This window comes from Balaenoptera ricei, chromosome 9 (assembly GCF_028023285.1).
Source record: "Balaenoptera ricei isolate mBalRic1 chromosome 9, mBalRic1.hap2, whole genome shotgun sequence".
Classification (NCBI taxonomy): Eukaryota; Metazoa; Chordata; class Mammalia; order Artiodactyla; family Balaenopteridae; genus Balaenoptera; species Balaenoptera ricei.
In genome coordinates, this window is record NC_082647.1 from 11,302,193 (window position 1) to 11,314,826 (window position 12,634).

The window sequence follows — 12,634 nt, forward strand, 5'->3', positions numbered from 1 at the left end:
AAATAATAATGTGCCATGCTGTATTCTAAACACTAGAGACAGAAAAATCTCTGCCATCATTTAATTTTAGTCTAATTAGAGTGACACATAATAAGACAAGCTAAATAAATAAAATATTTAGCATGGGGTTAGATAATGAGAGGTACTAAGGAGAAAATTTAAATCAGGGAATGGGGATATGATCTGTTGGCATGGAAGAGGGGAAAGTTTTTGATAGATAGTCAATGAAATAAGTAAAGAAGCTAGCCATGTGAATATCTGAGGATAATGCATTCTAGGAAGAAAGAACAGCAAACGCAAAGTCCTTGAAGTAGGAAGGACTCTTGTGTCTTCAAGAGATAGAAAGGACTCTTGTGTCTTCAAGAGATAAAAAGGAAGAAGGAATTATGATTGGAGCCGAGAGGAGGAAGAGAACAGAAATAGGTGAGACCAGAGAGACACCTGGATATCCAATATTTCAGGCTTTGATGTCTTATTAAGAAAAATCATTAGAAAACCATTGGAGGATTTTGAACAGAAGAGTGTCATAATCTGATTTACATTTTAACAGGATTGTTTTTGATACTGTATTGAGACTAGACTGTGGAGAAATAAGGGCAGAAGCAGAGATCTGTTGGAGGCTATTGCAGTGTTTCCCATGAGATATAACGTTGGCTCACATCCTCTGATGGATTTTGGTGGCCATGGTTGTGATGAGGTTGTAGGTAGTGAGGAGGGGAGAAATTTTGGATACGTACTGAACTTAGAACCAGTAGAATTTCCTGAGAGAATAAATAAGGGGCGTGAGAGAGAGGAGTCAAGAACAACTCTGGGAGTTTTGGCTGGAGCAACCGATGTGGGGAAGACAGTGGGAGATCGTGATTAAGGGAAAGATCATGTAACCTTGGAGATCTCCATTGGATTCCAAATGCAGATGTCAAGTAAGCAATTGAATATATGAGGCTGGAATTGAGGAGAGAGGTCTGGACTGAAGATACACAGTTAGGAAGTGCTGACATTGATGGTATTTAAAGCTACAAGGCTGCCTGAGAACACCAAGGGAGAGGATGTAATGACAGAATAGAATTAAGGACCTTGCTCTGGACCACTCCAAAGACGTTAAGTTGGTTCCTGAGAAGACACAACCAGTGAGATCAAGGCAGTATGGTTTGCTGGAAGCCCATCTTTCTGGAAGAGACTTCATCCAGGAGGAGGTAAGAATAAACTTGTCAGATGTTGCTGATGGATCGAATAATGTCCGAACTGAGAACTGACCATTGGGTTTTGCAATAGGATGTCACTGGTGGTAGTTTTTGATGAAGTGATGGGACTAGCAAAGTTGTCTCTTGTCTGTATGACTGTGCTGATCTCTTAACGATCTCCTGGTTTTCTTCTTTGCCTCCACACAGTTTGTTCTCCAGACACCCAGCATGGTGACTTTTAAAAATATATACATCATGTCCCCCCTCTGCTCAAAATGGCTTTCCACTTAATGCTAATAAAATTGAGGACTTTACCGTGGCTTACCAAGGCTCTATACAGATCTAGCATTTAGATTTTAATGATTCCTCCTACTAATTTCTCATTCAGTTCTCACGACTAGCCTCCTGACATTCTTTGAAAATGCCTGGGGCCACGTCACTGCTTCAGAGCCTTACTACAGTCTGTTTTCTGATGGGTCTGGCTCCAGGTGTCTGTACCTGACTGGCTCCCTCATCTCTTTCAGGTCTTTGCTGCTCCTCTCTTACCTTTCCGACGGAGCCTGCCCTGGCTCTCTTGTTTGAAGTGGGAGCTCTTCCCAGCCTAGCATTTTTCATCTCTCTTTTCCTACTCTCTTATTCCCCTGTAGGACTCGCCATCTTTTCACATCCCAACTAATATACTTATTTTCTATTTTTAATAATTGCGTATTGTCCTCCATCGGTTTTTTTAATTAATTTATTTTTAATTTTTATTTTATATTGGAGTATAGTTGATTAACAATGTTGTGTTAGTTTCAGGTGTACAGCAAAGTGATTCAGTTATACATATATTGTCCTCCATTTGAATATCAATTCCATGAAGGCAGGAGTTTTTGTCTTGTTTACTGATCTATCCTAAGTGTTTAGAATAGTAGCTAACACATGGTAAATGATCGATAAATACTACCCAGGGTAACACATGTGAAATAAGTTATTCTTTTCAAAAGCTACTAACTGTTAGAATCCTTGCCAAGTAGGGAAGTACTGTTTTGTAGGATTTAGATGGCGTTAACTCAGCCTAATAATCAGCTTCTTGCCTCTCTGGTTATTTATTCAATTTTCCCTGATTTTCTATGCTTCGGGGAAGCTCAGTAAATGCTTGCTGTCTGCCATGTCGCACACGCTGCGGCTGGCATCTGTGATTGATAGGCCTCCTCTAGATGGAGAGATATACAAGTACATCAGCAGTCGTAACAAAGTATAACTGGGTGTGCTGTAAAGAATAATTGGTGGATTTTGTTGATCAACCTGGTGCAGACACATGCAGATGCGGAGTTGGCACCAAGGAGAGGCGTATGGAATTAAAGGGCTGTAATGCTCACAGATCCTAGAGAGGAAGGCAGGCAGTGGGCCACGCAGGGGCCTCATGGGAGGAGGGCACAGGGTGTGAGCTTAACCAAGCAGGTGGGGAGCCAGCAGAGAGAGAAGTGCCTTTTGGGGGGTCTGGGTGGGGACACAAGCAAAAGCTTGAGAGGCTGTCACTGGTGTGTTTGAATGTCACTAGGTCAGTCAGAGGAGGGCACAAAGGGGAACTTGTGACAGAGACCATACTATCACCCTGGTGCACCTGGTCCTCTGTGCCAGGTGCTTACAGCCTGTTTGTGGGGATGCTGAGGCATCCAGAAAATACCATGTTTTAAAAATTTACAGTACACTGGGTAATGTAAGAAGTAAATGCACAGGGCTTTGGATCCAGATAGAAAAGGTATCCTGGCAGTCCGTAAATAGCCTGCTTTCGATTGAACACTCTTTCCCAGTGGCATTGCTGTCCTAAAGGCATAAATCTAGGCTTGTAAAGTCTTATGTAAATATACAGGGTTGGTGTCTGTCTTCTTTCTTCTATCTCTGTGAATATCAGATGTCCTACTTCTAACCAGAGCTGAGGAACTACAGAAACCGCCCTGGGCTGGCTCCTCCTGCCCGCCCTGCAGCTTGCATTGATCCTCTAATGTTTTTGATCAGTCTGGATATAAATACTTCCTGTGGGGAAAATGAGTAGTGATGAGAAGTAATCTCGCTGCTTCTTTATTCTGAAAAATTCAATGACTGGTTTACAGATATTGCTGATTCATCATGATATCCCAGTGTGGAAGATGTGGATTAAGTTTCAGCCTTAAAGGTTATGGGATCCCTCAAGGCTTGGAGTATAGTAATGAAAAATTGAGAACCTAAAAAAAGGATTCCAGAATCTGCATAGTGAATAAACTATTTTATCATCAGGCCTTGATTCTGATATGAATTTAGGATTATGTAGATAGGACTATGCATGTGCTTTTTACTAGAGCCTTAGAAATTTCTCTACTTTATATTTCATATATAACTTTTTTTAGTGTCTTTCTCTTCAGTTTAAAGCAAATTCTCTTTAGTTCTTCTGAGGTCCTATATAATTTCTGGGCCTTTTCCCCTCCAGTCTGGAGTGGCTTTACTAATAACGTTTCCTAAACACGACCAGGAGCGATTACCGGATTTGATACCCCAAACAAAGGTTTGTAAGTTTCTTCTGAAGACTAAGATGTCCCAGTCTTCACCTGTGTATTAGGAGTAATACATGCTTCCTAGAGTGCACGGCCTTCCTCTGCCTCAAATCTAATTCTCGGAGTTCTAGAAAGATCTCCAAAGAAAATATTAGATCCTCTAGATGTGTGGTATACTTGTCTTAAAATATTCTAGCTTTGACCTGAGCATCTTATTCAAAATAAAAGTTCAAAAGAATAAAAGTATATTCTCCCTATACTCTGAAAAGGTCAAAAATAGGAAACTCATTCCAAATTTCTTAATTTTTCTGTGTAGTTTACTTTTTTATGTTTTTATGGAATCCCATTCTGATTTATATATTCCTGTAGTATGGCAATGAATCTCTTTCTTCCTTAGGCTGACTAGTTCTTTCTTGCAGTGTCTTCACTTACTCATTCATCAGACATTTGAGGCCTTGTACATGTTAGGCACTATGCAGAGGACCAGGGCCACAACCTGTGGACCAGAGAAGCACAGCCTTTGGCTTTGTGGAGCTTAAGCCACTTTCTGTTCCTCTAGAGACTGAACAGTTTATACCGGTGCTGGGGTGACGTGTTACTCTTCTAAAATCATGCCTTCTTCAGACCAAATGTTACCTGAGCTTTTAAAATGCACTATTTTAAAACTAAAGGCCAAATACTTCCTATCTGTAAATAATTTCTATTTTATTCCAGGTAGAGTGATTATAGCTGTCAGTTTTTATTGTATGTAAGGTTTTCTTATAATATTTTAACTAAGCCCTTCAGTCTTTCCTTTTTCCTGACCAGTATACCAGCTTTGACTCTGCTGATACAGCACAAGATCAGGCTGACCAGCAGAAGGAACGAGACCAGGCAGGGCCTCTTCTTCACTCTCCTGAAGACCTTGGGCCGGCTGCCTTACGCAGGAGGAGACTGCTGCTCTGCCCCCCCACGGCCCTGCAGCCATCCTTTAACCATTGTCTTCTGTGTCAGGAAAGCATCACGGTCATTTTCTATACAAACATCATGGAGATGTATTTTCAACAACAGGGGAACATTGAAACAAACTATGCTGTAGTCATAGGAAATGCTTTGCTTAAAGTGTTGAATGAAAAGAAAGAACATACCAAACGACATGTAACAGTAATAAAAATAGTCATATAAATGTAATATACTGAAAATAATACAATAGATGAGTAGCTAACACTTTTTAAACAATCACTGTGTTGTGAACATGTTTTAAATGCTTTGCACTGGGCTTCCCTGGTGGCACAGTGGTTGAGAATCTGCCTGCTAATGCAGGGGACACGGGTTCAAGCCCTGGTCTGGGAAGATCCCACATGCCGTGGAGCACCTAGGCCCGTGAGCCACAACTACTGAGCCTACGCGTCTGGAGCCTGTGCTCCGCAACAAGAGAGGCCGCGATAGTGAGAGGCCCGCGCACCGCGATGAAGAGTGGCCCCCGCTCGCCGCAAGTAGAGAAAGCCCTCGCACGAAACGAAGACCCAACACAGCCAAAAATAAATAAATAAATTTAAAAAAAAATGCTTTGCACTTATTAACCCATTTAGTTACCTCATTTAATCCCCCCAACAACCCTCTCAATTGGTAATTATTATCCAGTTTTTACATGTAAACATAAAAATGAGGTACAGAGAGTTTAGGCAACTTACTAGGTTCGGTGAAAAGCCAGTACAAGTCCTTAAGATACCTGGGTTCTAGGGGGGGCTCACTCACTGTTGGGTGATCAAAGTGCCCACAGGGATGCCGTGAGGAGTGGATGGGAGAGGCACCAATTGTGACATCAGGGAGACTTCCACATGGAAGGGACATGGAACAGAGTCTTAAAGGAAGAGTTGGCTAGTTTTCCAGGTGAATAGGCAGATGCGGAAACCTATTGAAGCCTGACTGCCACTCACCAATCTTGTGACTTAATTCCTTCATCTGAACAGCACAAACGATGTCTGCCATTTCTTCATGGCTTATCTAATAAAATAGGGTACTGAGAGCTCTATGGAAGTGTTTGATGTTATTTAATTTTTTTTTTATTTATTTTTTTAAAAGTCCTTAAATATGTGACTGCTGGTTTTCCTTTGCTTTCTTAGGTAGATATGATTGTGACCTTGGGAGGACTTGCTGGGCGTTTTGACCAGATTATGGCGTCAGTGAGCACTTTGTTCCAAGCGACTCAAATCACTCCTTTGCCAATTATAATAATCCAAGAGGAATCTCTCATCTACCTGCTCCAGCCGGTAAGTGAGGATTAAATACAATGTCAGCGCTTTGCTTCCACAAAACCTGTAACATTTTCGTACACAAGGAGAAAACATCTGCCCCGTTTATGTATTTGAACTGTGAGTGAAGTTGATGTGTTTGATTACTTGTGGCTGAATGGGAAACAGGTGGAGGAGAAGCCTCATTGTACTCAGAAAAACAAAACAAAACAAAACAAAAGTTTTTAAATTAAATTGACTAAGAATTAAATTTAGCATTTTTGCATTTTGAGCAGCTGAATATGATTGCCACTTGAGAAAAATCTCAGCAGAGAAAGCACAAAGCTTGGCAAACATTTCAAATGGAATTCTTGTATATTTTCAGTGTTGTCGTTGTAATTGGAAACTGTATTTGATTTTGTTAAGCACTTAAAGTCTTGAGCTTTTACTGTTCATAAGTTGCTTGCTTGTTAATTTCACTCTCATGATGATGTCATTCATTTCCAATGATAAACATCAAGGAAATTTTCTATCAGTGTAGTGCTTAGAACAGAATTCTTATTATATAAACATGTTTTATGAGGTTGATGAGTGTATTTCAGTTTGAAAAATGATTGTTTGGCAACATTTTTTAAACACAGTGGACAGTTGTTTCTTTTTTTCTTTTTTGCCTCTCAGTGTAATGTGCTACTTATAGCTTTGCTTTCAGTCCGTCTGCTATTCATCATCTGTAGCTTGTCATTACCTAAAAACTGTTGTTTGGTTAATATGGCAAGTATAATGCACGCTTACCATCGTTCAGCCAGTTGTGCATTTTTTTCTGGCTCTTTGCATTGCCTGGCTTTGTTGCTTTCTGGAATACTTCCTGTGAGATGCGAAAAGGAAGCTGAAGAATTCGGTTTTCAAACTCCATAGTGTCCATTTATTTGGTCAACAAACAGTTACGGAGTGCCTGCTACCTACCTGTTGCACTGCTGGGCAATTGAAGATTAAACAGAAATAGTAACATATGTTCTTTACTCTCTAGTATATGTCTAGTGAAGAAGACATTTATAAAACACAGACATAAAGCAAGGTCAAAAGGTTAGTACATAAAGATGATGAAAGATTATATAATCTGGTCATGGGTGTGTAAGGAAATGCTTCAAAGAGGCACTCACATTTTATTTACTTAATTAATTCAACAATTTTTTTTTTTTTTTTTTGGCTGCTGTATGGCTTGTGGGATCCTAGTTCCCTGACCAGGGATTGAACCCCGGCCCTCGGCAGTGAAAGCCTGGAGTCCTAACTACTGGGCCACCAGGGAATTCCCAAGAAATATTTCTTGAGTACCTGCTATATGTCAGGTACTTTTCTGGGGATACAGCAGCAAACAACAACGACAACAAAAAAAACCCTTCCTTTCATGGAACATAGATGGTGTTGAGCTTACATTTCAGCAGACTCTCGAAGGATGAGTGGATGTCTGTTATTGAAGATGATGGGAAAGTCATTCCAGTTAGAAGGAGCCACTAAAGAAAGATAGAGCTGAAGGGCACGTTGTGGCACCTACAGGTAATTCTGAGCAGCCATATGGAAAATTTCGAAAGATCAGACTCAGAAGACTACTTTGGATCCTGCCTCTGAAGAGCCTTGAACTCTACATACTACAGTGTGAACTTGTTTGCCATAAGCTATGGGAAGTCATTAGAAGATTTCAGTTAGCAGTCTGACATGCACAGATACGCTTCTTAGATTTCTGATTAGAGGTTTTTTAAATACCTGGACTTTCCCAACAGTTTCTGAAGCGTGAAACTCTCTACAGTTGTGAAGCACTGAGCTTTATTATTTTATAATGATTTTATGATGCTGTGAATGCTAAAATAGTCAACTGTAACTTGTCTCTATGTAAACACTCTGGCTAAGAGGTAACTAGATGGAGTGCAATGATTTTTGCAAAGTAAAATTGGAAGATTAACTGATAGCAAAAACCACATCTAAAAATGACTTCTGCTATTAAGATCTTTTCATTATCTGTGGTATTCTATATCTTCATTGTATAATTGTAGACTTCCTAAAATGTATTCAGCTTGGGATTTCTTGGAATTCCTCCATCTATAGATTGCTGTCTGTCCTCAGTTTGGAAAACTCTCAACCATTATGCTTTCAAATATTGTCTCATCCCCCGTTTTCTTTCTCCCTTCTTCTGCAACTCCAATTAAGCATATATGTGATCCTCTAATTGTATCATATATATCTCAGAACTTGTCTCTTGTATTTTCTGTCTTAATCTCTCTGGGCTGCGTTCTGAAGTTCCTCATCACCTCTGCAATCCACTTCACTCTTCTGCGTTAGCTGTTCTATTTTGCTACTAAACTCATCCTTTCAGTAGCAAAGGCTATTCCTGCCATGATTCATCTCTCTTACAAGCTTTCCCTTTACTCACATTTTAAAGACTCTTAAAACATAATTGTCCTACTTCCTTTATAGTCTAGAAAAATTCTGCTATCTTCAGTCTTTATAAGTCATCTATCTTTTATGTTCTCTTTTGCTTTTCTATTTTGTAACCTTGATTCATTCCATACTTTGTGATTTTTAGCCATGACCTCATATTTCTGAGAACTTTACCTGTGGGAATTAGTTATAGAAGGAGTTAAAAGTGAGTCCAAGGAGAATTCAGAGTGGACTTCTAACCCAGTTATTTATAGGCACTAATAACTTAGGACCTTTTGTTTGAGACTTTTTTGGACCATCTCGGTGGTATGTATTTTGAAGCTAATTCTGCTGGGAGTTTGACTTCCAATTACAGATGCCCAAGGAAGACTTGTTCCTCTTCTTAGCCAAGGTTTGGCTGGACAGCTTTCCTAGCATTCACATGGGAGTATCCTTTATATTCGTCTTGTCTCTGACAATCTCCACTGAATTGGTGCAGTCTCCTTTTACACTCCTACGTTGCTCAGGCTTGCTCTCCTAATGACCTTCCATACTTGGAGGCCTAAGCAACTGAAACTCAAGTTCATCTGATTTGGTAAAACTCAAATGCCTGTAAGGTGAAAGGTAGATTGGTGTTCTTTTTCAATCAAAACTTAGTTTTTGGCTTTTGAATATTCTTTGAAAAAAAGAAAAAGATGTTTGATGCATTTTGAAAGATTCCCTTTAATTTTTTTCTAGCTTTTTTAATTGTTGTCAGTTGGCCAGGGTACTAATCTACCCTGTGTATGTTGCAGTGATAATTAACCCCCAAATCTCAGAGGCTTAACTGAGATTAAGCTTAATTTTTTTTTCTCATTCATGGAAAATCTGGTGTGATTTGGGCAGTATCCTCCATTTTATATCCAAGCCAATTGGGAACATGTTGAGTCCAGAGGAAAAAAGGTTACTGTAAAGAGTGGCACTGCATGTTTTTAAAGGCCATGCCTGGCTGTGGCTTGTGTCACCTTTGGTGGGAACACGGTTACACTGCCCCAGCTCAGTGTGAGGTGGTCTAAGAGAGGAAGACTGTGGGCCAGGAAGATGACTGAGCACAGACCATTGTCTCTGTCAAAGACAGAGATTATGTTCTGTGACATAATCATCTTTTTTTTTTTTTTCATTTATGATATGTCAGACTTTAATCGTTGAAGGAGAGTCCCCAGTTCCCCAAACATAGTAATCATGGTAAGTGTGCCTGCATACACCATGTCCTCTAGAATCTCTCTCTGGTCATTTTGATTTTGTCTTACTGAAACAGCTAGAAAATTACCTTACCCTATCAAGTAAGTATTACATAGTGTGAGGCAGAAAGTTCACGCAAGACCATACCCTCTCCATTGCATGAGAGGAGTGAGAATGTTTAGCACAGACTTTCCTCTGGGGGCTCAGTAGGGTTGGTTCTGCTCGTCTTTCCCAGGGGGCACATCCCAGGTCTCTGCTTCTCAGTCACTTTTAGTGAGAGAGTAGTTAGACAGCAATCAGGGCAACTGCAAAAGCCAAAACGAGTATGTTTGAGGGCTTAAGATACGAATCAGTCTTAAACACTCTACCATATTTTTAAGCAGTTTTAATTGTACACTTATGAAATGTGATTAACACTAAAAATAAATTAAAAGCTGATTATTGCACAGAAGCAGCCTATATCCTAGAAATGGAACACGCAACGTTGGAGCTGAAATGACTCTGTAAGATGTATTTTCATTTATCTCTGTGTTATATGTGGCATATGTAGTAAAGTACGCATCTGTATTAGGTAGTGTGCATATTCAGGATGGATGTCTACGGGATACTGTTCCTTGTTAACAGGGCTTATTGTAGTCACAATCAGGACGGACGTAAATTGAAACCATTTTCAAATATTTTGGTGCTAGACTAAGGAAGTCAATCTGGTTTGCTTCAGTGACAGATAAAGAATGCTTTCAAAATGTTTTAAATGTACTTTTTAATTGAAAGTCATCAAATAGCTATTCTTGAGAAAGGAGATAATTTGGGGACTTGTACAAGAAGCATGTCATTTGAGCTTCATAACAGTCCTGGGAGGCAAGCAGGACAGATCCTAAGAATCACACGGCAGTGTTTTGACTCAGCAGTTTTTCCACTGCACTACATTTCCTTCTTCATGGGATTAATGGGCTGAGATGGAAATGACGAACTCTTAAAACAAGTCACAGTCTGCAGGCTGGTCATTATCCATAGTGTATGCATATACACACACACACACACACACACACACACACACATACACACATAAATTCTCTACAGTATTCTTTTCAAATAAGATTGATCTTGGATGCACCTTAAGGGTATATCCTACCTTGTGGCTTTACCCTGAAATTAAACAAAAATAACACTCTGCATTTTCCTCAACTATAACAAAATCTACCTACAGCAAGAATCTTTGTTATTTAAACAGATTAAATGAGATTGCCATCAAACTTTGCTAAAATATATCAAAAGTGGTAGAATTCAATATAAATGTTAATTATTATGAGTATTATTTTTGAGGACAGTGTCTTCTAGAATTGGTTCTATAATTCTAGGTTGTGTGAAATTGAAGATAATAGCAGGAGGTGTGAGATGTCTTATGGGACCTGTGTGTTTGGCTGATAAATGTTTTAGTGCTTGTATTTGCTCTGTGACGGTTAAGTGGCTGGGATAGCCCTGGACCATGGAACTAAAATGTGCTTCTCTTGATTTTTCTAAAAAAAGCCTCCCAACCCTCAACTCATCTTAATGTTTCTGTAATGTTCTGTGTTCCTTTCTCTACATACGAGACTCTCGTGAGACCGTGTTGTGTAAATAAGCCATCATCCTTCATTCATTAAGGGTACGTCAGTCATTTGGGACAGGCCTGTATGTCGAGAGCCATTCAGTTAAAGCTGTGTAGATTGTTGCAGCCTAAAATCTTTCATCTAATTCTCTTTTCAATCCACTTCCTATGACTCATTTTTGTTAATTACAAATAGCTGATTCAGTTTGTTATACAGCAGAAACTAACACAACACTGTAAAGAAATTATACTCCAATAAAGATGTTAAAAAAAAAAAAAGACAATAGTGTACTTCCAGGTCTATATAAATTTGGAAGACTGGAAGTTTTTAGCTGGTTGACTTTTTAGAAGATAATGTCTTTTCGATTGTATTTTGGCATATTTCACTTGCTGCGGGTCAGATGTCATCATAAGTGAAAAACCTCAGTAGGTAGCGTTTACTTTGAAGGGATGTTTAAACTGCCATTTTAAAATAGCAAATTAAAAATAGAATGCCTAACAACCCCTCCCTGAAGAGTCACCATCCCTCTTTTACCCCCCAAAAATGTGTTCTTAATAAGACATCATGCCCTTTTATGAGCAGGAGATTTTATGAAAATGGTGAGAGACATTTTAGCCATGAAACCCCGCTGATGTCAGTGACGGGTTAGGCTGTGTTCCCCATGAAGGCAGCCAGGTGCCCAGAGCGTGTTTGTCGCACTAACTATGCAGGGTGTGGATGGCTCCAGATTTCACATACATACTTTCTCATTTTCTGGTCCTGTGCTTCTCAGGAGTCCAGAAACATTAGCTTCTGTACACTGAGCATAAATTATCTTTTATCTCCAAGTTTTATGGCAGTTGGTAATACAAGTTAATAGGATTTATGACCAAAAAATGAGCTGTCCGAGAGTTAATAAGGCATGCCTTTTGCGTTATCCCAAACCTCGTTCAGTGATCCCTGTTCAGGATTCCAGTGTCTGATGTATAAGAGGACGGTGTTACAGAGCGACGCTGTCGGTTTTTATCTCAGTTGAACAAACTTCTACATACGTTGTAAATATTTCTTCCTCATGGTCTTAGCCATGTTTCCTACTGCGTGTTTTTTTCCTCTCATTAGATCAATTATTTACTGTGTAAAGTCCTGACATTTTCTCCATTATACATTTGAAATGCTGGTAATGAATATGATAGAAAGATGTTAATGGTCTGATAGAAAGAAGCTGAATATTCATGATGTAGATTTGGCGTGCATGATGGTTTCTGCAGAGAACCAGGGGTTTGGATCTGTCTGTCCACACGTCCAGCACCATCTCATCAGTGATAACACCAGAGAAGTGATTCTCAGAGTGATTTAGAGTGAGGGGACTCTATAGACAACACTGATAATCTTCTCAGTATTTATTATCCAATTATAATTCCTTTCTTTGGATTATCATTTCACTCTCCCCCTGTATCTTCTCAGTTTTTGTTGTTGCTTGGCATCTTAGAATCTTTTGTATAAATTACACAGTAGCATACAACCAT

At 39.5% G+C, this 12,634-nt stretch overlaps 1 protein-coding gene across 1 annotated transcript in view; it reads left to right on the forward strand.

Annotated features, from left to right (window-relative positions):
- The window catches only part of TPK1 (thiamin pyrophosphokinase 1), a 351,616-nt gene that overhangs the window by 200,423 nt on the left and 138,559 nt on the right, over window positions 1-12,634 (forward strand). Inside the window, exon 7 of the mRNA XM_059932608.1 lies at window positions 5,800-5,946. Within this exon, the coding sequence (XP_059788591.1) occupies window positions 5,800-5,946 (147 nt within the window). The remainder of the gene's footprint in view (window positions 1-5,799; window positions 5,947-12,634) is intronic.